Raw genomic sequence first — 27,035 nt, forward strand, 5'->3', positions numbered from 1 at the left:
AGTGGCATGTTAACAACGCTCTGTTAACTCCGTCCTGTGCTTTCATAACACATTCAGCCTGCTACTTACTAACACAGGTTTGATTTTGTTCCTACCCTCTGCTACCTTCTGAAATGTTCCCCTGCCAGAGGCAGGAGCCGTTTCTTCATTTACAATAAATAAATGCCGTGGATGTGACACCTGCCCTTTTCTGGGCTCTCACCCAGGGATTAGACTGTGCCCATGGATCTGAGTTTTTTACATACAATGCACAGCTGTGATATAAAAAGCCTTTTGAAAAGGAGGCTTGGCAGCTTTCCCAGAAGCAACGGAAGGGTCCATTTGTGCCTTACCTGTGATTAATTCTTTTCCGTTTGAGCTTGCAGTGGAGGGGCTTGAGCCCAGCACTAACAAAACCCATTTTGTTGCACAGTTCACTGCCTCTAACTGTAGCTCCAGCCTCTGGGGCTTCCCTCCCTTTCCAACTGTTGACTAATATTAATTATGTGTATGCTGCCTAACCATCTAGGAGTGACCATCTGAAGTGGCATTTATTTAGTTTTGAGGCATTTGGTGAAGGTGAATTATGCACGAGGATGATAGCAGGAGCACCTGTGCAAGGGTGGAGACGGTTCTGAGATAGCAAAGAAAGTCTCAAAATTTGAGTGTTTATGGATGGGGGACAGCAAAAAGCCCTCTCTGTTACTTCACTCTCCATCGTCTTTTTCTGGGAAAGGGGAGCATAAATAGAGGACTAAGTCAAGGGTATTCCAGCATGTCATGGATGACAATGGGCTCGGAGTATCCTGAGACTGCCACTGCTGGAACAGCTGCTGGGGACTGTGTGTGAGATGGGTGACTAGAAACAGCACTTCTGCCACTCTGCATTGAACTGAGAAATAGGTCCCCTGAGTATCCTCAGGACCAGAGAGAGAAGATATCTTTGCCAGTGCTCCTGTTCTCTGAGCAGTGTGGTTTCTCAGCTTGCTGGGGAGATGTGTATTAACAGGCAGACACCGAGCCCAGAAGAATAAGTGTTAATTTTTCTGCCTTAATGTGGTGAGCTTTTGGTTTTTGAGCTATGTGGTAGAGGAATTTGAGGGCCTGGCAGACTTAGCTTAAAACAGCATTAATGGAGCTGAGCTGGTGGGAGTAGCATCAGTAGAAAAAAAAACCCAAAATACTGCTTGGGATTTCAGAGGTGAAGAAAAGAAGCCTGACTTGTTACCACTGTAGAGGGCAGCCACCTGGAGGTGGTAGAGTCTCTGCAGGCTGGTAAGAGCTAAGCAGTGGGGTTTGAGCAGTCTGCAGCACATATTTTACCCTGCAGAGTTTGGGGCATAGTCATGTGTCTTGCACAGGTACTGGAGAATGTTGGCTATGTATTTCCCAGTTGTGACCAGTACCTTTAGGAGCACATCCCAGAATGGCTGTGCTGCACTGGTCCGTGTAACCTGGAGTAGAGCAAGCTCTCCTGGGGTGTGTGCTGAAGCCTAGAGGAGACTTCCCTGAATTCTGCCACAGACCTTTGTCAGATGGACATTCAGGAAAAAATATCCCTGCACTTCCCACCCAGGTCTTCACCTCTTCTTGCATCAATCAACGAGGCATCTCTGGTCCAACAACTTGAAAGCCTCCAGCTTTGCTTCAAAAGAGTTTATGAATTCCCCTCACAGTTCAAGTGCATTCAGCAGGAGTGGGGAATTCCTTTAGATCTCTGCTGAAGAATGCTTTTAAGTCAGGGGACTGCTGGTATCTACAAAGCAAAGTTGCTTGCTCACCAACCAGCTCTCTGCTGGAAGCACCATCTCCCTCAGAAGACTTGCTGTTGTTCCCTGTTCCCTCTTGCCTATCTGTAAACTCCCCCATGGCTAGGTAAATATTTTTATTAAATCCTGTGCCAAGCTTTCTTCCCCCTCCCACAGGAGAAGATGTGGTCGGCTCCCTTTGAGTGCAAATGAACGCCCGTGTCTAAAAGGAGGCTGGCCTCGCTCCAGGTGTCAGCCTCACACATCCTGGCACAATGTTTTCCAGCATCAAACTGCAGCAAGAAATCAAACTTTGGTTTGCTCCTCCAGTGTTAATCTTGCCGCCCACAACTGCTGCAGTGAGCTCTTGCAGCTGGGCTCTCACAGTTAGGTTGATAGGATGAAAGGATAAACAGAATTATCCATCTTGGTGCTTAAATGGGAGCTTCTGAGCACCTCAGTGTGGGCACTGTGGGAAGGTGAAGGTTGAATAGGCTGAATGTGTCCTTCTGACTCCCAGAGCAGTGCTTGCACCCCAGGTCATGGACTTCTGCAGCTGTTCCCAGCAACTTCACAGGCAGTCCAAGTCTTCCAAGAGCAGGATTTGGCTAAAAAAAGCCATTTTTTTCCCCCAGCCATCCCATGGCAGATAAAGTATCCCTTTTTCCTCTCCTGTTTCCACCTGGTATATTGGTAAGAGTCAGCAAGGGCACTGTGGGGAGCAGATCCAGGGCCACAGCCCTGTGAGCTTGACTCCATGCTGGGGATGTGGGAAGCAAATTTGGTGTGCTGTAATACCTTACCAATCCCCTCCCTTGCTGCTGTTTGTTAGCAATGACTCCAAATCAGCACATACTTCAGCTTTCTTGCTGAGCACATTTTTTGGTCTTTGGATGGTATGAGATGTAAGTATTTAATGCTATCAACAGAAGCCAAAGATCTACAGGCTCCTGTCTGCCAAATGAGGTCAGTGGAGGTCTGAAGCCATTGTCTGTCTGAAGGCCCTGCTTTCTTTGATGTGTCCATCCTAAGGTCTCTTTTCTCTTTGTCCCATTTCTGTTCTATGTCTTTCAAGCATTTCTCATGTGAATATATCACATTTTGAACTAATTAGATCTTAGTTTACACCATTTTTTCCACAGGCTTGTGGGCAAAGTGGTTGTAATGGGCTTATATCTGCACACCACTGTTGGTGACCCGGGGAGCTGGCAGCACCTTGCCCCTGTAGGCAGGCTCCCTTGGGATTGTCAGCATGCACAACTGGTCCTTTATGTTGGTGGGATGTACTAGTAGGGATCCTGTTCTCCCACTTGGGTGGCTGAGTTTGTCCTGCCCATCCCTGATCTCGGTGCAGCTGGTTGTCCTGGTCCGTGGTGCTGTGCTTCAGTCTGGTGAGCTGGGCCCCCACTCCTAACAAGGCACTGCAAAGCCAATACCCAGATTTTCCATCAGCACGTTCCCACAGACACCCTGGAAGGAGGAGATTCATGGTCTTTATTGCTGCCTGTGTGTTTTTAAAGAGCTATTGCATAGGCACAGCTGTGGCTGGTGCTGGTGAATTCATGGAACCCACTAAAACCCCAGTGACACAGACAGGACCTGTGCCCCCGGCAGACTGGACAGGGGGCTGCCAGGAACTCTCCTCTTACCCATTGCAGGTAAAGGTGAGCATTGTTTCCCCTCTCTAGAAGCTTCCCTCTGCTCTAACCATGGAATTGTCCCCATCTTCTGTTTCATTTCCTGGCTTCTCTCATCTGCCAGGTCCAGCCGGGAGTGCCCTGCTGGTGATCAGCGTCCCCCGGGTGTGCTCCTCCCTGGCTGACTCAGCCATCCCTGGCGCTTCGGCACAGCCCTTCCCAGCAGAGAAGAAATGGCTCCTTCTGCCCTGCCTGTCTAAAGCTTTCCCTCCCAGCCCTCCTGGCAGCTGAGTCACTTCCTTCTTCGAATCTGGCCTTAAATCTTCCTTTTCTCTTTAGTCTGTGATTCACTCCCTCTGTGCAGGCTTTGGGGAGGATGCTGAGCAGTGGGATGCTCCTGGGGTGAGACGCCCTCCTTGTCTTGGAGCCACAGCAGTGAGCCCCTCTCTGAGGGCCCTGTGCCTGCTAAAAGGTGTCTCTCAGTATGAGTGTTTCTCTTATCTTAGCCTTCCTTTCAGTGCTACATCTGACGTAGTAATAGGAGCCAGCTCCTGCCTGCGGGCCAGTGCCTGTAATTTCCTTTGACATCAGCATGTGCCTGTGAGGGAACAGCTCTACCCCTTCCCACCCTGTTTGATTAGATTCAGCAAGAGAGTCATTACAGCATCTCTGCCACTCCTCCTTGTCTCTCGTGGGATTTAAGGAGCACTTCTAAAACATGCTCAGAGAAAGGAAAGCTTCGATTTCTGCCTCTAAAGCCTGAAGATATTTTTAGTATAAGAACTACACTCCTCAAATTTTTATACTGTGGGTTTGGGGTTTTTTTGTCCCTTGCCTGCTTATTTCCTTGGCCTTTGACCCTTTTATGTCTTAGTGTCTTACCATTTCATAGTTTCCTGGTTAACTACCAGCCAGCAGGGTAATTAAAAGATGTCACCCTGAATTAACAGTGTGGCACTGCTGAACTTGTCCAACTTGCTCCAGTTATCAGCAAAGTGTGGAATTAAATTTGCCAAAACTTTTAAATCCCACTTTTATCTGGGACTTAGGTAGTTAAGCATTAAATCCATTTCACTACCCTTGCTTATCCTAGGCATACAAATACTCAGGGTGCTTAGAGAGCATCCTGTGTGTGCCTTGCCCCCAGACCTGGGGCAGAAAGGGGTAAGGCCAGGGACAGACCTGGTTCTATGAGGGTCTAATGGCTTCCACAGCACAGTGGTACCCACACTGGTGCCAGAGGTGTAAGAGCACATTAATGAAGCATTTGGGATTTAATGAGTGGCTGGCTCTGGTGCCTCAGTCACTCTGTAGGGGAAGGGTCCGTTTGTGAGACTGCTGCAGTTAAAAACATGTGCAGGCTGTGCAGCTGCATCTGTCTGTAGCTTGGGTTTTCTAAGACGTGACCAGTGACCATTTTCTAAAGAGCAAGAAAAAAGTCATTTTCCAGTACAGTAAGTCTGCAAATAAAACAAAACCACTGCTGTAAAGGAACTTTGTTTCTGCAGAGAAGAACTGGGCTATGGAATTTTTTAGGCAAAGAATACTTGTCATCCGAGAAGGAGACTTCTTCATTTAAAATAATTTGCACAGGAGACAGAGCAATCAAGTAAATGAGAGCTGCAGTTTCTAACAAACACTAATAATTGTGAGCTCTTATTTTTAATAAAACTTCAGCAATCACATTCTTCACCTTCAAAACAGAGGTGTTGAGAACAACGTAACATGTCCTTTGCATACTGATCTTACACACTGTATGTACTTGTTTTCTTGTGCGTAGAACGAGGTGATCAGCCAGCAGCTCTCTGTCATTTTCACTCATTGCTATGGACCCTACCCGATTCCAAAGCTCGTGGAAATTAAGCGCAAGCAGACCTCTCGCCTGGGTAAGTGTGTCTGGAAGATCCCCTTTGGCTGTTGCTGGCCAGGTGCTTGAGGGGGACACGAGTCAGAAAAATCTCAATTTGAAGGGCAGAATTAGAAGAAGGAACGGCCCCAAACTTAGCCTGACCTAAAACTCCCACTGACACCAGGAAGGGCATCAGGTGCACTGGAGTGGGGCTGTAAATCTGCAGAGATTTGTCTGTGTTGCTAATTAGGCTGGGATCCAAGCCTTGGGGCTGGAGCCAGGTGTCTGTCTCGCTCTCACACAGCCCTGCCTGGCTGCAGGTGATGCTGCACCAGCACAGCCCTCCCAGCTTGGTCAGCAGAGCCCAGGGTGTTTTCAGGGGACTGAGAAAAGACACAAGCAATTTTCCAGGACCCTCTTCCCCTTGACAGAGACTTCCTCAGGTAGGGAGAGTGGCCTAACAGAGTATGAATGAGCATGGGGCCCCCCAGGATGAGCTGAGCTGCATTTTGCTCTGGGTAGCAGAGCTGGGAGGCTGTGCCATTGTCACACAGTGGGGATGGGCACAGCTATCATTTCAGCAAAGGCTGTCACAGAATTCAGAGCTTTGAGTTCCCTTTGTCTGAACTCCATGTGGTTGTCTCAGGCTGTCCAAAATAGCTTTATGGGCTTTACTCACTAAAAACAACATCCTTCTACTCTGTTGCCTTCTTTTGTCAAAACAGGGAAGTATTCAGTATGCTCCTGACCTCTTCCAAATTAAAGTTATTGGCTTCTTTGTTTCCTTCTTTTGTGATTCCAGATCCTCATTTTCTTAACAATAAAGAGATGTCAGATGTCACATTTCTGGTGGAAGGAAGACCATTTTATGCACATCGAGTATTGCTATTTACTGCGTCACCAAGGTAAAATAAAGATACATCTCTGCTTTTAAACAAAAAGAGAGTTTGCTTTTGTGGGTTTGTGGGGTTTTATTGTTTGTTTTGCTGTTCCAGTTTTTTGAGGGCTAGTGGCCCAATCTTCAAGTTTTTCTTAATCAGAACCATCCCACAGCCTTTTTCTAGTTGATCTGCCAGACATGTAACAAGTGCTGTCAGTAGATGTTCATCCAGTGAATGATCCATGCCTCTGGCCATGTGTCTGACTTCATTCCACTGAGGCACATCGGCATGGTGCTTGTTACTGCACCCAGTTCTCAACCATACAGGAGTCGTGATATTTTGATTCTTAATAATTTATCTTGTGAGTGGTTAAACCCTGCCTTGCATCAGTTTCAGCAGTCCCCAGGGAAAACAAGCTACTGTCACACAATTCATTGACAACATTTGACAACTTTTAAATAAAATAAAATAGCTGTGAAACATACCATACTGTATCCAGAGGCAGTATTTATGGTCTGTTTCCTGTGCTCAGAAAGCTGAATGTGGGTTACCCAGCTCAACCCAACTCCAGAGTTATTCACAAACATTGTTTGGATGCAGCTGTATAATTCAAGGTGTGCTTGGAAACAAATCTTGCTGACTCTCCATAACAGCTTACTTTGAGGTGTGGCAAGGTCAAAGCACTGAATTTGGATAATTTAAGCAATACGGGAATCGATGCTAGTCGGGCTGCCAACAAACAGCACAGAGTAAAGAAGTTTGCATAAAGCAGCTGCACTACCTGACCCTGCCTTCCATTAAGAAATGGATATTGGGGTTTAGAGCTTCTTGGTAGATGTACAAATCCATTCCAAAATCCAGCTTTAAGCCTAGTAAATTGTGTTCATAATAGTTTGGCACTAGTGAAAACACTAGTGTGATCTGTATTTTAATTAACAAGATACAGTCATGATATGGGAAAGGCTGCCATCCAGCAAATGCTGGTCTTGATAGATAAGCCAAGCTTTGAACTACTGCTGGAAGGTCAGATGAATTATAAAAGAGAGGAAGTACACGGGTGGATGTTTCTGGCAGCACATTTCCCATTTTCACCTTCTGATCCATGGAAATACCTGATTTTGAGAAGCAGATTGTTATGTATGTATACATCTCACATAAGTCTGCCATTATTAACTAAAAATATGTGGGTTTTTTGTCCTGAAACTCATATCTGAATTTCAGGTTTTGATAATCAGAGAACAGCAACCTATCCAGTTTTCTCTTCTGCCTCTTCTTACACAATCATACTGAGTGTGCATAGGAGCATTAAAAGTCTTGGTGTCATTTTTTTAGTATTTAGTTCCAGAACATTTTTTTAAACCAGCATAATGGACGTAAGACAAAATTTATCGCCTTCAAAAAAGGAAAATGTTCAGGTTTTAAATGTTGAAGATCTTCATAAAAGATCATGTTGCCTTCAAGAAAAAAAAAATTGGTTCTGTAATATCTGCATCATTACAGAATCTGAATTTTGGATGTACATTTTATTCTGTTGTTATATTAGATATATTTTTCAAAAATTTCAAATTGAAATCTTCTACAGAGAAGCTTTTTCCTTTTGGTTTGAACTTTTATGTTAGTGTCTAAATCTTGATGCTTTTTGGTGACAAATACATCCATTTCAGTATACTGTTTTTGCAAGAGTTGATACTGTCATTTCACTGCACTTCTGTACTTTTTTTACTGCATTTTTCCACAGAGATAATTGGGCTGGTATTTCAATTTTGCTTCTTTATATTTAGGTTTAAAGCATTGCTGTCTAGCAAGCCCTCATCTGATAGTACTTGTATTGAGATCAACTATGTGAAGTACCCCATCTTTCAGGTACAGTCCTCACTCTCAGTTTGAATGGAACTTGTAAGAGGAACATTCATGCCCTGTCCAAATTAACACCTATGTATTTGATAAACCAGAGCTGGTTCCACAAGCACAGGCTTCATCTCTGTTTGAGCAGAGTGCTATTGATTGCAAATACAGCAGCATGCATTTCACTGACATGGGCTGTGCACACAAAGCACTGCCTGTCAGCATAAGGCATTTCCTTCTGTAGTTGGCACTTTCTGAATTTAATGGGCAGGTTTGGAAGAGACACACTTCATTCCCTTCCTTAGCAGTGTGCTCCAATCAATTTTTTGCCATGAAAAGGCAGAGCTTGCTCTCTGTACCTGTGGCATGTACATGGATATGCTTCCCTTGCTTGGAGCTGGAGCTCAGGCAGCTCCATGTATCAACTGTTCCTGCTGCACAGAATTCCCAGCTGCCTGCAATGCCTGGGCTCCCTGCAGAGGGATCTTAGCTGGCTTGTATTACACTGCAAAGCTCTTCCACCTCTTTGTCATCCATGCATGCCCACACACAGCTGGATGAAGGTGGCCTTTGCCAGGGAAGGAATAAGGGAATAACCATTTTATATGCTGTGTTTGGCTGAATCAGTGATGTACTTAACAGACTGGGAAATACACTGAAAATTCAAAATTAGTTAGTCAGTTTCCTGCAAACTGTTTGGAGCTCACCAGGAAATCCAGACAATTTGAGGGTGAAGGTTGAGACATTAGACTACCTGTGAGAAGGAAACACTGAATTTTCAGAAAATAACCAAATATATCTTTGAAATCAGGAGGCTTGGGCCATTTTTACCTACAAATCCATGGTGGTGTTAGGAGAGCCTTGGGTACTGCCTGCATTGTTCCCTGTTTCTCTTGGATTGGTTTTTATAAATGCTCCTTTTGTTTTATTACAGCTGGTTATGCAGTATCTTTATTATGGAGGTGCAGAGTCACTCCTGATTAAAAATAATGAAATTATGGAGGTAAGAGACATTTATCTAATTGCAGTGGGAGCGATGCTGACTGATCTGTGTACATTCACCCGAGGGCACATGGCCATTGGGCAAGGCCTGAGCACTCCTGTGAGAGCCAGCAGTGCCTCTCCCAGAGTGCCCAGGCTCTCTGCAGTCCTGCAGGAGACTGGCAGACTTTGCAAATACCTACTTAAAAGCAAAGCTGGTGTTACCAAAATGTGGAACCAATTTCCAGCAACTGAGTGTTCCATCCTCCCTATCTCAGCAGCATTAAAAACATCCAGTTTGGTTCCTCACATGGGAGAAATCTTGGGCATGTGCTGGGCTTTAACCGTGAGAGAAGTTCACTGGAGACACAGTTGTTCAATTTCAAGCATATGGCTCTCAAATTTTATTATGAAACCATAATCTTCTCCCTGAGATACTTCTTTACCACTTTCTCACTGGGTATAAAACATCCAGGTGCTGTTGTGGCCTTCTGCAAAAGCCAAACCAAGCCAGCTGGAGCTGACTGAACCTTCAGTGTAGCCACACAACCACAACCTTGTGGATGTTAAGTCATCCCCTTCCAAATACTGTGTGCCATCATTGTCAGCTGTGATCAGCAAAACCATTCCAACTATACAGAACTAAGATACATTGAGCAAATTCTTGATAGTCATTCAGGGAGTTTTCAGGCAGTCAAAAAGAATGCAGGTCAGTAAATATTAAATTCAGAGCTCCTTAAACAGCTGGTAATCACCAGTGTCTGCCACCATGATCATGGGGTCATAGAACATCTCAAGTTGGAAGAGACCCATAAGGATGATCAAGTCCAGCTCCCTGCTCCTTGCAGGACCATGTAAAGCTAAACCACATCACTCAGAGAGTCGTGCAGATGTGCCTTGAACTCTGGCAGGCTCGGTGCCACGAGCACTTCCCTGGGAGCCTGTTCAGTGACTGACCACCCTCTCAATGAAGAGCCTGTTCCTTATGGCCAATCTGCACTTCCCCTGGTGCAGCTACTTTCCATTTCCTCATGTCCTGTCACTGTTCCACTGTTGCCTGTGTTATTCTACCCCTGTAACACTACAGTCTGGCAGCCAGAGGATGGAACTGGTCAGGACTGAAATTGCCCCTCTCTAGTGCAGGCAGTGGAATTTTATGTAAGCATAACATTGACTTCTTGAGCTGTATAGGAAAAGCTCACTAATTCTCTATTTCACTCAAGAGTTTTGAAAGACCACCTGAATTTCTAACCTTTTCTGAAATAGAGAATCTTAGACTAGGCAGTTCTGTGACTTTATAGAGATGTGTGTGTTATCACCTAGGCTGTTAAAAAGCTTGTGCTGCAATTCAGCTGGCAGCTTGCTCTACTTTTGTGACATCTCAAAACTTTTGAGACTCCAGAATGTATGACTGATTGATTGATCTCTTGATAACAGATCTGGCCATGGTTCCTCACAGTTTAAAGTAATTACAAACCAGCACGTGACTGCTTGAGCCACAGAGGCAGCTGGAATAGGATTTGGCTTTATCTTTCAAAACTGCATTTAGTAACTTGCCTTATTACAAATATGATAACAAGAAGCACCAGAAATACTCCACAGAAATCTTTGCTGCAATTCATAATTGGGGCCAGCTGGCTGCTATCACATCAGCACTGCAGATTTCCAGCACTTGGATTTATTTATGGGATTAAAGTAGATCTTGAGCAGACTGCATAGGAGAAGTCAGAATAATGTCATGGAAGTTTCAGGGTTTTGTTTGTTCCCCTGTGCAGCATGAGAGCTCCTTTGGGATGCACAGGTTATCTTTTTGTTATGAGTCCCAAATAATAAGGGCTGTGTAAAAGCCTGAATACCTGAATAAGTGCTATTTAAACACATGAACAGCTTGGGCTAAGGTCTGGCTGTGTTACAGCAAGGTGTCAAGCAGTGCCTGCTTTCTAAGGCAGAGCAGAGAGCCAGAGCCAATGACCTACCATGGAAAGACAGGAAATGAAATTATTTTTCCCTGCTGTAAAAGGACAGAATAGGGGCAATAGAGAAAATCTTAACACTGCTGAAATCAGTTGGAGAACTCAAAATTCAAGCCATTTTTACCCCCCAGGCATGCAGAGATGCCAAGGCAGTGCCAGGGTAGGCAGTATAGCCATAGTGGGGATGCAGGGCCAGAGAGGGAGGTCAGTGCTGGTGTCAGGAGAGCTGTGGCAGAGCAGTGACAGACACATGGCACTCACAGGAAGGCTGGCTAGGCATTAGCTGGTTCCCACCTCTGTGCACTCGTTCCTTGGAGTAACATGGACCCCAGACAGTGTTCCAGTGCTCCTGGCCTGGACATCCCCTTCCAGCTGCTCACAAGCGAGGACAAGGAGATCTGATTCTGTTCCCTTGAGCCTGCTGAGGTGGCAGATTTGAGGTTTATTGTCTCTCTAGATTGACTGCCCAGGACGGTCATCATCGTTTGGTTTGAATTCTTCTATACTCTTGATCCTGACCTTTCTGCTGACCTCCCCACATCCAGCCCAGGTGCTCTGTTTCAATAAGGTCTTAGGGAACAGCTGAAATCAACCAGGACTTTGGGTTTTGGGGATATATTTGCAGGTCCCTTACTGCAGAGTCGTGTTTGCAAAATGACAGAATATTCTTCAAGCAGCTGTTTCCTTTTTCTCCTGGTCCCATTCCAAAGTCAGCATGTGGACCTGAGCAGGCTTTGGTGTTCTCTGTGTATAGATTCCCAGTGTGTGATTTAGAAGGGACTGCAGAGGGTTAAAACAACCAAGCAATCTTCTCATTCTGATTTTTTGTCAGTACTTTCATGCTAACTGAAGAAGTGGCAGAGAAAAAAATATAATGAAACAGTAAAGAAGCAAGCTCTGATTCTGTATCACTCAGCAGTTTTTGACTATTTTTTCCTTTTGTTTTTTTTTAGCTTCTCTCTGCTGCTAAATTTTTCCAGCTTGAAGCTTTACAACGACACTGTGAGATCATTTGTGCAAAAAGCATTAATACAGAAAACTGCGTGGATATTTATAATCATGCCAAGGTAAAAATAACTGCATATGCTTGCATGTTGTGTGTCTGTCATCATCCTCATAGGTCAGTTTTATAATAAGTAGTTATATGTATATCTCATATGCTTAGTACATTTGTTGCATGTTTAAGATTTGTCATTCATTTACTGGGGACTGACTGATTAATAGGTACCTGGTATAATGACAATCCAAAATTAGGTAGTCTAAGTCCATGGTGGCAGCTTCTCTGCCCCTTCCCTGAGTGATTCAAACTCAATTTGAGTGTACTACTGTGTGGGAGATCTGTTCCTTATTCATGGCAACACAAACTGCTGAGCTGATTCTACAGGAATCACCAGGTGAAGTAGGCATCTCTGCTTTCACCTTCCAAGATGCATTTTCGCATTTCCATTACCTGTTTCTTCCTGCCTGAAGCCCAGTGGGGTGATACACTCAATGCTGGTGACACCTTGTCAATATATAAAAAAGCCACATTGTGGAAGTGCAATGGCTCAGAGCCCTGCAAGGATGGTAATGAGAATTTTATGTCTTGGAGAGTTTCTTATTGGAATCAAATTATACACTTAGCTTGTGAGGTTGCCTTAGTCATTAGACAGAAAATCATGGCATTTCTTGTCCTAGCAAACCTATTTTCACGCATTGGTGGAGGTGGTTACCACATTGATTAGTTTCAGTTTTTTCCCTGCTCATGTGTAGTAGATTTTCACTTGGAAGATGGAAATGACACACAAATAAATGCAGTGAAATAGTCTTTAAGCATTTCTTAAGAGATTTTTTTCTCTAACTTGCATGGTCTATATAAAAGATAAACTGATACATTGTGGCATGGAGGTTTGATTGAACAGAGTAATCCTGCAGATTGCTCCAAACCCCTGCAGATCTGACCTCCATTCCCATCATCAGTATTTCCTACAGAGAATAGTAATGTTAGGTCTTCATGTACAGATAACATGCAATCAATATTTGAAATAGCACAAAAGTCCACCTATAAAAATAAGCAATATCTGTAGGTCCATTTAATGTAAAAGGGAAAAAATTACAGCGCAGGAATTGTTTGAAAAATATTTGATTTGTCTTCTAGCTCATGTGGGAACTTCTCAATTTGTATTGCTGTCAGTAAAAATAATAATTTTGCTTTAAAAACATGTTTTCTTTGAATTGTGAAATGGGGCTGTTTTTTACATCCTGATTGAAGAAGAATCTTACATGCTGTGACTTAACAAACCCAGTGGCTAAATGCAGCTTCTGGTTTGCCTGTAAGAGCCCCAGCCTGCAAGTTATTTGTGCCTGCACCTCCCAATGGAAGCAGTGGAAATGGGGTACCTGGTACCTGGGGAGAGTCATGTTGGCACTGCTGTGGGTAGGACATTGCAGCAATAGCCAACCTGGCTGTGCATGAATCTTTCACTTCTGGAATTAGTTGGGTTAGAAGAGACCTTTAAGGATCATCTAATTAGAGCCATAGTCAGGGTCACCTTTCTTGACCTAGCTGCTTTGCAAACTCATCTGCACCTGCAGGACCTCCCCTGCCTTTCCAGAGGGGCATGTGTGAGCAGGTTGGAGCACAGCCTTGGCCATCAAGATTGAGAGAAAAATACAGTTTGGTGGATGGTCCCTTGCAGGGCCAGGAGTTGGACTCAGTGATCCTTGTGGGTCCCTTCCAACTCAGTGTATTCTGCGATGCTGTAATGTGGATTTGGTCATATTTACAAGTAAAAGTTGACTGAAGAGTACTGATATCATTAATATCCCTATAGGCTTTCCATTTTTAAAATTGCAATCATAGAATTGTAGAATACAATAGTTTGGAAGGGGCTTCAAGGATCACCTGGTCCAGCCTTTCCTTGCAAAAATACAGGGTGCCCCAGCACCCTGTCCAGCTGAATCTTAAAGTATCCAATGCTGGGAAATCCACCTCTGCCCTGGGGAGATTTTTTTTCAATGGCTGATTATTTCCATTTCTCCTCAAATGAAATTTTGCATGTCAGCTTTCTGCAGTTATATGTCCCATCCTTGCTAAGGACAGCTTTCTTGAAACATGGTATGTAGTGTTTTCCCAAACCTATAGTTTTAGGGTGTAACTTCTAGCATGAAATCACGGGTCTGGTAAACTCTGTGGCAAAGCTCCCATCAATTTCTAAGGGAGCAAAGCTTCAGCCTGTGGAATTTTGTTTCTCCAACAGCCAGGGTTTTTAACATGGAATTATTATGAAAATCATCAGCATAAAATGCTCTTTTATTAACTCTTTCCTTTTCACACATTCATATATGTAAGTAAGCAATTTTAAACTGTGCCTATCTAAAAGGCTTAACTTGTCTATTTGTTTGTGTGCAGCTCTTATGCACTATATTTGCTGCCTGGGTTTTATCAGAATGGTTATCTTTCTCTAATTTCACTTCTTGTAGTTCCTCGGCGTCACAGAACTATCTGCCTATTGTGAAGGCTACTTTCTAAAAAACATGATGGTCCTCATTGAAAACGAAGCTTTCAAACAGTTGTTGTATGACAAGAATGGAGAAACATCTGGTCAGAATGTACTAGAGGACTTACAGAGGACGTTGGCCACAAGAATTCAGTCAATTCATTTGTCTTCTTCGAAGGGCTCCGTTGTATAAAGCTGAGGAAGATGGTAACCCTCTAATCAAAGACCCTGCAAGTTAAGTCTGCTGTTGCAGACTGCTCAAACCTGTTGCAGTTGCTTAAATGACTACAAAAAAAAGAAAATGTAAAAAAATTCTACGTTGCATCCAAATGGTTCTGTTTCAGCCAAAGGTGCTGCGCTGGGCTGTGTCCCAACCTGGATGAGAGAATACAGAAACCAACTTCTCCCTGGTTTTGAGCAATCTGGGTACCAGAGCATCTGGTGAATTGCCCTTGTACTCACATTCTGAACACGAGCCTGTTCATGGAGCTTGATGCCAACAAAAGCCAGAACTCACATCAGTGAACAGCAGAAGTCCCTGCCTGAAGGGTAGTGCTGGGGAACACCTGAATTGACCAATTAATCATTTAAGTCAGATTTGTTCCAGTGTTACACAGTTAAGAACTATATCTATCCCAGAGTCCATTATCTCGTGCATTTAAGAAATGTAAGAACTGTTATTGCTGTCCAGCAAAGATCAGCTGTGTTAGAGAGTGGGTAAGACTGTTAGAGTTGAGGAAATATACTGGCAGATTTTTAGAGGTGGGAACTTTTTAAACTGTTCATAAAAAATAATGGGGTGGCCTTGTAGTTTAAAACCTATTTCTTAAGCTTAAAATTTCATTTTCAACAGAGCTGTGTTTGAGAATCTATGTAACATGTTTTGGTTTTTTAAATGGTAAAACGTACATTGTGTAAACACACATATGATCAAGTTTTGCTTGTATTCTTTCCTAGGGTGGTATAATCTTGCCTAAGAGGCTATGGTTACACCAAAGAGGCACATTACCAAGGCTGTCTCTAATACAGTAGTTGGGGGGCAGGAGAACTGCATGCTACTCGTGATTTGGGGTTGAAATCAATGACAAACTCAACAAACATGCCTTTGCATGGTAACTGTACCTGTGAAATGTTCGTGCTTCGTTTTGCCAAGACAAATGCGATGTTACTTCTTGTCAAACTTCATTTGTGAAATGAGCTTATTTTTTTATCTGGTGTGATTGGCTGCAATATGATACCCCTGGAGCTCCTTCTCAAGATGCTGATTTCTGTTTGTTGCAGTGAAGAGATAATAACAGAGCTTTACTTTAGTGACGTGTGGACGTTTTGCTACTGGCCAGAGATTGTGTCTGATTTAGACTTTTTAAAATTATAATTAAATATGTACGATAGAATGATTTCTCACTGTATCCTGAGAATGTATAGGTAATCTACAATGCAGGGCTTGGGTGGGGTGGGGGGTGTGATTTAAATGTCAAAGCTGTGTTTATTTTGCAGCAAGACAAATCTGCTATGTGCCACAACATTCTGGATGCCCTCTCTCTGAAAACCACAGTAAGAAGTAGGCAAAGATGTTGCCTTCTGCATGGCAAAGTGACATTCATGTATTTATTTTCTAGCGTGCCATTCTAGGGAATTTACAAGTTTGCGTGTTAACCTCTTTTCCTTTTGTTAAAGCATCTACATCAGGTGCCCTTCCCTGTTCCAGCTTTTGACGTGCTCAGAGAACACAGTTTTGGCTTTAGCTATCAACACAGTAGGAAGCTGTTTTATGACTCTGAGGTATAAATCCTCCTTTGTGCTTGGTCTTCTGAAGCCTCTACAGTTTCTGCAACAAATGAAAACATGTCTGAACTGCCACTAATGTTGCAGAGACACGGCGTGTCAGTCAATTAGATCTTGTTTTCTGCATAGTAAACCTTCACACAAGATGTTGTCTGGAATTTTTAAGTAATGGCTACTTCTGTGTGAATATTGTGATCATAGAGAAGCAAGACCATAGTTAATACAACAGCAATACACAGGGGTGCTTGTTGTTGCTTGGTGTGCCTTCTCATCCATGTAAACCATCCTATGACAAAAATAACTAGCTAGGAGCAGGCCTCACCCTGCAGCCTCATGGTTTAAAATAGCAAAGTTTTTCAAACAATAATCATTACATATTAAAGGGGAGGGAAACACTGGTAACTCCATGCTAGTCCTTCTGAGTTGAGAGTATCTGTGGTAAAGTTCATTAGGTTTGTTTCAGCAATAAAGGGTTTAATAGGGCCTTTGGTGTGTGTGCATGGAGTGGGCACTGTGTTTGGGCACCCTGAGCTGTTACAGGAAGGGACTGCAGCTAAGGATCTATACAGGAATAACTTTTGCCTTTAGAAATGCTGGTAATCCAAACATCACAGATGTATAGCTGAGCTGAAGGAAACCTTAAGAAAAAAGTCATAACTTTCAATTCTTTTTTGACCAGTGGTCCTCAGGACTTACACCAGCAGAAGAGCCATCCTGTGTAAACCTGCATTCATTTCTCCTGGAAGCAGCCAGCAAACCTTGTGGATCCACAAACCAGAGTTTGGAAATGGTGATTTTAGTCTGCCTCTCCTGATGTGAAGCTGGATGAGGTCCAGCTGAACCACGCCAGACAATGTGCAAGCCTGCAGCTTGCAGGCTCTTCAAAACTACAGTCACAGGGATGCATGATCTTCACCACTCTCATAATCAGAATGTTTTCCTAAGAGACTTCAGAATTTCTTAATTGCAAATCAAGCCACTTTTTCTTCAAGTCCTGATTGACAGGAAAAACAGATGATCTTACAAGATCATTTTAGAAAGTTATTCTATGTATGAAAGGAATTATCCTCCTTGCATCACTATTATAGTCTTTTCTAGTTCCTTTGTTAGTGTTTTCTAGGTCTCTGATTTTTGCTGTCATTCCCCTTATGGCTTCCCATTTTCCCCAAATTTCCATACTTCAGCAGGAGTTTTATACATTAACAAGCAAAGCAGAGAAACTGTTGTTGTGGTTTATGTAAAGGATATCAGAAAATATATCCCCAGATATTTTCTACAAGAACATCCCGTGGCTGACTTTGATCTAGTCTGTCTTATAATTTCTGAGGGATTCACTGCTGTCTTCCCAGGAGTTCCATCTTTATTTGTGCATTTGTTTACTACACCTTTCAAAGTATAACACTTTCAATTTCTTTTTATTAAATTTGTTCTGCTCTAATCAGGGCAATTTCCCCACTTCATCAAGATCAGTTGCAATTCTGATCGTGTCTTCTAGCCTGTTTCATAATCTCCAACCTTTATTATATGTGGCTTCATGCATGGATTCTTCATTCCATTAATCTGGGGCTGGGGGGAAGGGCTCTTGTCAATTTAATCTAAAAAGCAATGTGAGTTTCAGTGGGTGCCCATGAATACCATCCCTATCAGATAAGGCTCTTTCCAACAGAGCATTTTATTAGCATTTTTTTGAGACATGGTGTTATCATTTTGAAAATAAAAAGCTTTCTCTTCCTTTAGTCTTTGCAATAATTTACAAATTTTGAGGCCAGATGTTGCTTCCAGTCCTGGTAAAATAGAAAAAAATACAACATCCTTAGAAAAACAGGATTTTCTTTTTTAATCATAATTTTCCAGTCTGTAATGAGTAAAGGTGCCTTTCCATCTGTCATTTTTATACTAATCCAGTGCCATAATATTTGAGGACTTAAAGACATCCTGTCCCTGCCTCATGGCAGATCCTTCCTTATATCCCTATATGGTTCTTTCTTGGTTTCCAGAATTTCCTCACATTCCCACTTTGCTTCACGTGCTGCCAGTTTCCACACTTCCCAGTTTTGTTACTGTAGAGCCCTACTGGATTCCTTCCCAAGCCCAGAAGTGGTATCTGTGTTGTCCTGAATATTTAACTTTCCAATAATTGGCTGAAAAGCTGGGAAGAGAAAAGGAGGGTAATGTAGGAGGGCAAAGGTTTTGGACATCACAGGGGAATGCTGGCATTCTTTTCATTACAAATTTCAGCACTGTCTACTTATTTCTCTGATTTTCCCCTGATCTGTTCCTTAGGCCTGCTGTCCTCTAAACACAGCTGGTGGCCAGATGCTCTCTGTTCTGGAACAGGGCCAGCTTTCTAATGGCTAAGACTATTTTTTCCCCAGCTAAAACTTCTGCCTGCTTGGTTTCAGCTCAGGAGTAGATTTGTGCAAATGTCTATATTAAAGACAGAGGAAACATCTTTAAAAAGGTGTGAAGGTTTAGTAGCCAGATTCCTGTTGGCACTAATGAGAGCTCCTTGCTGAATCCTCCACATGCTGCTTTGGACACTGAGCCTTTTTCCACTGAATATCCACTGGCTTCATACCAAACGTTGCACAAGTCCTGGATGGGCTGTAGGGTGTGATGTGCTGGGGGCTTTCATAAATTCTAGTTTTGTTTCAAAGCAACACGTGCTGCTCTTCAAAGGTTAAAAAGAAAAAGGGAAGTGGTCAGTTTGCAGTGAAATAAGAAGCTCTGAAGTGGTGCAGTGATGAAAAGGAAAGGGCATCTCTTTTTCCCAGCTGTACCTGTGTAATGTCAGAGGAGGATTCTGTTATGGCATGGAATGCCTCCTGGTCTGTGGGGACTCAGGCATGCAGGACCCTGTTTAAGTGGTTTAAAAGGTTTTTAAAGTTAACACATCCACATAGTCAAGGTGAGGATTAGGCCATCCAAAAAAAACCAGCCATTTCTAGTGCTTCTGTCTGTGAGTGAAATTCTGGGACAAGCTGGGAACCTACAGAACTAGTCTGTTACACATACTCAGGTCCCTCAGGAGCTGGCTCTGTCTTAAAAATACTGCTGAAACATGACAGCCTGAAACCTGCATCCACTGAAGTTGGCTCTGAAGCCACTAGTTCAGAGGTTTGGTTTGGTTTGGTTGTTTGATTGGTTGGTTTTTGGGGGTTTTTTGGTGAATGAGATTACCTAAAGCCAAAGACTTCAAGTTAGTTTGTTTGACAAAGTGTCTTTCATATAAGGGTCTGCAAGTGCATTACAGACATGAAGGGCCTGATGTTGCTTTCATCCTCTGGCACAAAGATGTTGAGATTTATAAGAATTTTAAAAGCTGCCTAGGATTTGTCCTAACATTTAATAAACTAGTTTGCAGGGAGTTAGCTTTGAAATAGCCCTAATATCTGAAATCCCATAGATGACAACATTACTAATTTTAGGTGTCAACCTATAAACAAACAAACCTGAAGCACTTCCATGCATTTACAGCAAAATTATTGTGTTACTTTTTAACTTGGTATTTATTTTGAGGTAAGGCCTGTTGCCTTCAATAGGTGAAAACAGAGGCTGCCCACCCTGATCAGATTATCACATTTCAGTACAATTGCACCTGACCTGCTATTTGTAACTGGCCCTCAAGTGCAGAAGACAGCAAAGCCAAGTCTTCAGCTGTGGCTCAATGCTTCATGACTTCAGTGCTGAGAATATTATGCATGTGGTGCCCAAAGCAGAAGGAAAATCTGGAAACCTGCAGAAAGGCTAATGGGAATTTGTCAGCTGCCTTCAGTGAGCCTTTGAGCTGGGGAAGCAAGCTCAGTGTGGGTAGGAGGAGGGCATTCAGTTTCTTTTTGTTGCCCTTTAGCTGTCATTCCTTCATCTCTGTCCAAGGCTTCCTGCATGGAATAGCCATGAATGGCCTAGAGTGTGTTTATCTTGGATGCTGCACAGGACTTAAAATGTGGTATCTCACCACCTTAAAGTCAAGAGTCTCATTAGATGATGGGTTTTGTGCTTTGCTTGGACTGCTTGTCACTAAAACACCCAGGAGACACGGCAGCAGCTTACAGGAGAGGTTGTGTTGGCTGGATAGGTTAAATTCTACACCTTGTGCTTTGCATGTTTATTTGGCTAAATCTGCCCACTTGATTGTACCAGAACAGCAAGTTTGTTGTTTCTTTTCCTTTGGAGAGCCATTTTCCACCTTTTTTCAGGCTGACAGTTTTGTTCTTTCATCCTGTAGAGGTGGTGACAGAGGTGAGCATGCATAGCTTAGGCACAGGTTTCTGCCTTGCTGGATGGCACACTAATAAGGAGGCCTTAGTATGGGAAGAGGATTAGGTACAAGAATTTGAATGTATAACCTCAGATCTTCGCCTCTGATTCCAGAGGTATAGTGTTCACTCTTGCCTAATTCATTTGTTTCCCAACTGAGAATTTCCATGAAATCAAAGAGAAGGGGAGAGCAGGAAGAGGTGGAGCAGCCCCATCTCCCACCACTTGCTTGGTATTCCCAACCAGCCACTTGGCTCCAGTCTCTTCAGTGCTCACACAGAGGGTTTGCTTGGTCCCATGCTCAGATATGGCCATGGAGTTGAAGCAATTGGTGGCACTTTCTAGTCCTTACAAGTATCTTCACTGCTGCCACTGCTGGTTAACTTTGGTCTTTCCACTCCCCATCATCTCTGCTGCTGTGTTATCATTAAACCTTCCATTATTCAGCTTTGTCCAGCACAGTGAGAGGCAATCTTGTTTCTTACTGCTTTTCTAAAGCAAACAAAGACAGGGAAAAAGCCTTGCTGAAACACCCAATTGAAAATCGTTCATGGTTTACAATAAGCCACAAAAGAAAAGGGAGATGCTCAGAAACAAAAAAGAAGACTGCCACTTTAGGAAAATCCAATGTGTTAGGAGGTCATTTTAATTAATTAAGGTCAAAACCTTATTCTGGCAGGGACAGATTAACATGTTTCAAAACATCTGGACTTGTTACAGGTTCAGGAGAGACCAGCCTGACCTTTTCCCCTTCCCAGCAGTGGATAAATTGAATATCCTGTAGCTTACTGCGTGAGAGGCTTTCAGATGAGCCTTTCCAAAATCAGGTTCTCCCTGTTCTGCATAACTTTTGAGGAGCTCCCAGCACATCTGCAGGCTGGGATTTGCCCCTCAGCACAGTTGAAAGCCTCCTGTGCCCCAGTGCTGGTTGTGCCTTACTGGGGCAGAAAGAGGAAGGAGCACAGGAAGCCTCTGGAGCCTCATCAGAGTGAAAGCTGCTTCTCCAGCAACCAAGCAGTCTCTTGGTCAAATACCCAGCTTAACCCAGTCAGTTCAATACCTGGGGAACTGATTTTTGCCTTGCAGTTACTAAGCCAATGACTAATTGTGCCATTTGGGGATGCAATAAAATTTACTTCATTTGTGAGTTATGTTTATCCATTGAAGAATACATGGACTATAGGAATGTATCTCAGAGCTTTTTGACCTCATGTTCCTGGCTAAATTCCAATTAGTACTAGAAAAACTTGACCTATTTAAGTCCCATCCGTGCATTTTGACCATAGGTTACTTCCTGTCCTTGTTTCCCTGGAGCCTTGCAGCTCTTGTGCAGCCATATGTGCTGTGCCAGTGGGGAACAGAGGTGCCTGAGCATTCTGCAGACACCAAATAAGTAAATCCCACTCTCTGCAGTGCAGGACATTCCTCCTGCTGATCTCTTTGGCATTATGGGAAAGGTTGAATTATGGACCTCTGCTGTTCACAGCTCCAAGGTAGGACCAGTGCTCTTCTTCCCCACTCTCTCTTGGCTCTGCCATCTACCACAGTGAGGAAGGAAAAGAAAATCCCACGGGAAATAACACATTCTCTCAACCTGTCTTCCCCACCCCAGTAGCATGTGGGCTGCTAGTGTCCTTCAGTCCCACTCCTCTGAAAGCTTCTTGTAATGTGATTTGTACATTAGTTATCTTCAGAGCAGGCTTTTCATTAGGTTAAAGTCTGGAAAGTGTCTTAAGTCATTCATGGCAGAACTGAGATTGTAAAATACTGAATTCCAGTCATCCATGCTGAGACCTTTCTGTTTCTTTGTGGTTTTTGATGTGTTGGTTGGCTGGTTTGGGAGGGGATTTGGTGGGGGGAGGTTTGCTTGTTTTGTCTGTGTTTGGTTTGGTTATTTTTTATTGTGAAGAAAAGATGAAGCATGTGCAATGCTTTGGAATTTGTGTCTATAGTTACCATTGTATGTATGTTCAAGAGAGAGAGGTGGACAGTAAATAGATCTACAGGATATGTTATGAGGCGTGAAATCATATTTGTAATGAGATTTCTTGTTAATGGCAGTCAGCCTTCCTTGACTTTAAGCATTAATGCAATATCCATTAGTGCAGCTAAACCTCCCTCTGCTCCACTTTCCCAAATGGGTTTCACTTTGTACCTAGTTTAGCATTTATAAATATTTGATATAGGGGTCAAGAAGTAATTTACATGTTAAAAATATATGAATGTTCTAAGAAAAAATACAAGTTCAGATCCTACTGTAATATCATTCACAAACCAAAACATGAAAGTGTGATGAAATTTGTTCCATCTAAATGGCTGGAAGCCTTTTCATTGATTTCTCTAGTCTGTGGATTAGGTCTGTTTTCCATCTCTCTTTCATACTGTGTCACCTTTGAAGTCTTTGCAGGCCAAATACATATCTGTAATTAGAAAGCACAGTCTCAATCTTTAAATGGAGAATGATCCACTTCTGAAGGGTTGGGTTTGTGTCTTTATCACTGAAAGCAACACCTAAATCAAGAAATCCCTGTGTGAGCATCCTGAAAAGACAGAAGAGCTAGCACCATCTGTGGGACAGCTCTTTGCTTCCTTTCTCCCTCTTCACATCCCAAGTGTTCCTGAGATGTCTTGGAACTGAAAGCTAGGAAAGAAAAGTGAAAACAAGAGGAAAGGATGTGCCAGAAATAAGATGTGCAAAACCATTGTACTTTTCTTGATTTTTTGCAGGTTTTAGGCGGACTCCTAATTTGTGTAATACAAACCCAGGAATGGTTATGATTGTTTTGCATTTGTTATGCTTGTTATGAATTTGGGTTTAGGCTTATTTCCTAGCAAAGTGGTTTTGTTTGCTGCCATCTTTTGTTGGGGTTTTATGTGAAGGTTTCATTTCACTTTTTATTGAGAAGGAAAGAAAAGATCATATAACCCAACAGCCATCATTAACAAACACAGAGATCCTGTCCTGCATCCCACAGATGTGGCTTAAATACTGGTTTGTGGCTTCACAGGCATGGTTGAGGTCATCTGCAATTGACAGCACAGGTGAAACTTTCTTCCCCTTTGCTTACCCATTTACAGTGGGTAAAAACAAAATAACAGAATCAGAATATGGACAATAGGATGGCAGATGTTTTTCAATGGAGAAAGATTATAGCTAAGAAATACAAATGTTTCTGGATGCAATTTTTTTTTCTCAGAAGGACAGATACACATATGTAGCTCATTCAAAGATGTCATTGTCTTGGGTGTGTTAGATGCTTTTGAAAATTGCCTGTTTTGTGCTGTTAATGATCTTCCAAGCCTTTCCACTGGAGAGACTAACTGAGGGCAGTCAGGACCAAGGTAGAAGGGAATGTGTGAAAAATTGTGGAGCTCAGCCATAATTTGAGGTGCAGCATTGTTTGCTTTTGTCCACTGTGTCCACAGCTTGATAATTAATTTAAAGGGTGTGTTTCTATTTAATTTCTCTTGAATCATTTTTTTAATTGCTACAGCACTCTCACAGCATCTTCTCCAAGTGCACCTTAGGTCATCTTAAACCCCATTTAATGTCTGTCTGATGCTGATCCTTTTAAAATCTCCAATGAGATTACAAGTCATTTATCATTCCTAGATGACAAATTAATTGTAACATCCTTTAAAAAAATCGTATTTTGTTAAGGCTGTATAAAGGCACTGCAGCATGAGAGACCAGCAAGTTGATTTTTATTATTGCATTACTCTGAAAAAGAAAAAAAAACAAATGAGATCTTTGTTTTTAGTGTGAAATGCTCCCTATAGCTTGAGAGGACATGTGGAAACCCTCTGCTGTGAATGCCTCAATATAATCAAGTTACAAAATGGAAGAAAGTGGTATTACAGAAAGATTTTTGAGGAACATAACTCCAGTGGAGCAGAACATGCACTTGCTCTCTTGCTCTGTCTCTCTCCTGAAGTCAGTGGGAATTTTTAATGGGAGTTACTGCAAGCCTGTATGGTTTTTTAATGCAGTAGCAGATGTAATTTCCCATCCAGTCATCTGCACAGTTGTGGTTGGTACACCATAAAGGCTGAAGGCCAAATCCTGCTGTCATTGCACACAGCCCCTCTGCTTCAGCAGGGATCATAAACATGTACTTATGTTACTTGAGGTTTTTGCTGAAGAAAAATGGGAGAGGGCAGGCCTTCCTTCTGCTCCTTGATCACATGCTTTGCATTCCCAATGACTTTTATTAGAAGCATCATTTATTTATATGCTGCAGAACGAGGCCTGCATGGGATGGGAAAGATTTTTATGAATTTAGACCTGCCTAAGAAAACAACCATTCTAATTTTAGGCAAGTTGCATTCCATATCCATCTGTTTAATGCATCAGTCAGATGTTTACTGTTTAGTAAATTGCATTTGGGCTTTTTTTTTTTTTTTATTTCTTTTGAGGAATCGCCTGTCATCAGCCAGTGTAAAATAGCATCAAGGACTTCCAGACATACCCATAGGGCCCAACTGTGCCAGCTTCACACACCACAGTTTCATCAAAACTGAGGAAAGCTGGACTGGGCACATGAAGTGCAATCCCCCTGACATCCAGTTACATGTCCTGCCTCATTTCATAGAGATGGATGACATCCTGGAAAAGGAAAAGAAAACAACACATGGTGCCACTTCATCCAAGACAAAAATGTATTGAAATCAAGGAAATTATATTAGACATGGCTGTAGTCTATCAAATCCAGCCCTGTGCGTAGGCAGAACTCCAAGGGAAAGTAACAGGAGTTTCCATTCTGGAGTTTGCAGAAGGAAGCCTACATAATGAACTTGACAAAATGTCAGCTTTGTGTAAACTCTCCTGGTGGGTCTGTATAAAGGTTTTTTAAGAAATCTTCATTGGAACCCACCAGAGAATAATAAACTTGCACCTTGATAGAATAGCTTTATTTGTATATACTCTATGTAAATTTTAAACCAGAAGATACATGTCATTCCTTGTACATATCTGACTAGAATGGTGGCAGTGCTGTGCACTGCTCTTTAGGGGATCCGGCTTCTCAGTCCTGGATTTCCAGCTGTAAAGGCTGCTTGGGACCAGCTAAAACATTGGATGGATGGATGGATGGATAAATGCTCACCACTCACTGCTTAGAATTGCAACAGCAGGATTTGGAACAGATGTTGGCTATGGAGAAGATTGCTTGCCTCTACTCCTGGCTAAAGGACAAGTGCCTCCTTTGCTGTCATCTCCAACAGAAGTGATTTATGACCAGAGTGTGGGAACCTTCAGAGCCCTGTTTTGTCTTTCAAAGGGGTCTGAGATTCAGGTGTCAGATGGGAAGGTCCCTGAAGAAGCAGTGTGTACATACATCTACCTACCTGTCTGTCTGTTATCTAGTATCCCACTGTTTCTGTATTGAATGGTCTCAGTAACCTGTAAACAAGTGATTGCTCCTGTTGTGCTTCTGCTTTGAAATTCTTTGCATGCACTCTGGCATATAATTCTTTAAGAAAAGAAATTATACATATTATATATACATATATATATTGTAGCTTGCAAAATATTCATGTTGAAGAGCCATGTTTTGTGCAAATTGTACATTTATGTTGTGAGCAATATTGCAATACAAACTTTTATTAGTTGTCAGTAGATTTATCTCATTCTTTTTGAGCTTATGTATCCCAAGCTTTCAACCTCAGGCATTAGATCAGCTACTGAAGGAGACTTTTTCTGTGCAGTAGAAATAATGCAGTAAATAGGCAGGTGTGCAAGTCCCATTCTGTTTAATGCAAATTGTGAGGCTGATTCTTCATGCAGGTTGTCAGGCAAATACTCTGTTGTCAGTGCTGGAGTTTGTGTTTGGTATTGGGACCCTGTTGTGCTCATCTAGAACAGAACTCAAACCCCAACGCTGCAAAACAAAGTGCTTGACTCCTACTGCCCTCTGTCTCCGCAGGTGCTCCAAAATAAACACAAGGAGGACTTAAGGAACTCCAGGTTCCCTGCTGGATAGCCAGTGTTATATTTTCAAATGTTCATGCTACATAGTTTTCAATGTAGGGGCTAGATAAAAGTGTAATACCAGTACGGCTTTAGAAAAGCTGCAGTGTTTGGAGCTTGACCTTGAAACTTTTACCTGATTCCTGACCATAATCAGTGGCTTTGTTTGCTCAATGTTTCCCTCTGAGAAATGTATGCTATTGATTTAAATGTTTAATATATTGACTGCCTTTTTTTGTATATTTGTTATCATAAAGGTTTGGTTTAAATGCTAACAATTGTGGTCTATTTTCAGACTTGAAATACTTACAGTTCTGTATTTGGAAGGCAAAGTTATTAATGAATATAGCAATTTGGTATTTTATTCCTGTTTTATACAGCTGCCCCCATAGGTTATTATCAGATAGCAATGAATATTGCTGAACAGCAGGTGGAACTCCTTTGAGTGTGTTTATGAGCCATCTCTGTTCAATAAAAATTCCATTGTTTTCTAGCCTAGTAAATGGCTGCTGTGAGTGTTTTTGTTGTTTCTTCTCCCCTTAAGGTGTTTCTTGATGAATTTCAGATAGCAGCAGGACTGGGCTTCTCCCAAGAACCATCTCCCAGAAACCACATGTGTTCAGGATTTTACATGTGGAAGTCCTGGTGCT

General features: G+C 42.5%; 1 protein-coding gene across 1 annotated transcript in view; it reads left to right on the forward strand.

Annotated features, from left to right (window-relative positions):
• ABTB3 (ankyrin repeat and BTB domain containing 3) overlaps window positions 1–26,876 on the forward strand; it is a 174,081-nt gene extending 147,205 nt beyond the window's left edge. Inside the window, exons 12-17 of the mRNA XM_056508141.1 lie at window positions 5,145–5,250; window positions 6,016–6,118; window positions 7,876–7,957; window positions 8,874–8,942; window positions 11,847–11,960; window positions 14,356–26,876. Of these exons, the coding sequence (XP_056364116.1) occupies window positions 5,145–5,250; window positions 6,016–6,118; window positions 7,876–7,957; window positions 8,874–8,942; window positions 11,847–11,960; window positions 14,356–14,565 (684 nt within the window). The 3' untranslated portion in view covers window positions 14,566–26,876. The remainder of the gene's footprint in view (window positions 1–5,144; window positions 5,251–6,015; window positions 6,119–7,875; window positions 7,958–8,873; window positions 8,943–11,846; window positions 11,961–14,355) is intronic.
• The last annotated feature ends 159 nt before the right edge of the window (window positions 26,877–27,035 follow it).

This window comes from Oenanthe melanoleuca, chromosome 1A (assembly GCF_029582105.1).
Source record: "Oenanthe melanoleuca isolate GR-GAL-2019-014 chromosome 1A, OMel1.0, whole genome shotgun sequence".
NCBI classification, from domain to species: domain Eukaryota; kingdom Metazoa; phylum Chordata; class Aves; order Passeriformes; family Muscicapidae; genus Oenanthe; species Oenanthe melanoleuca.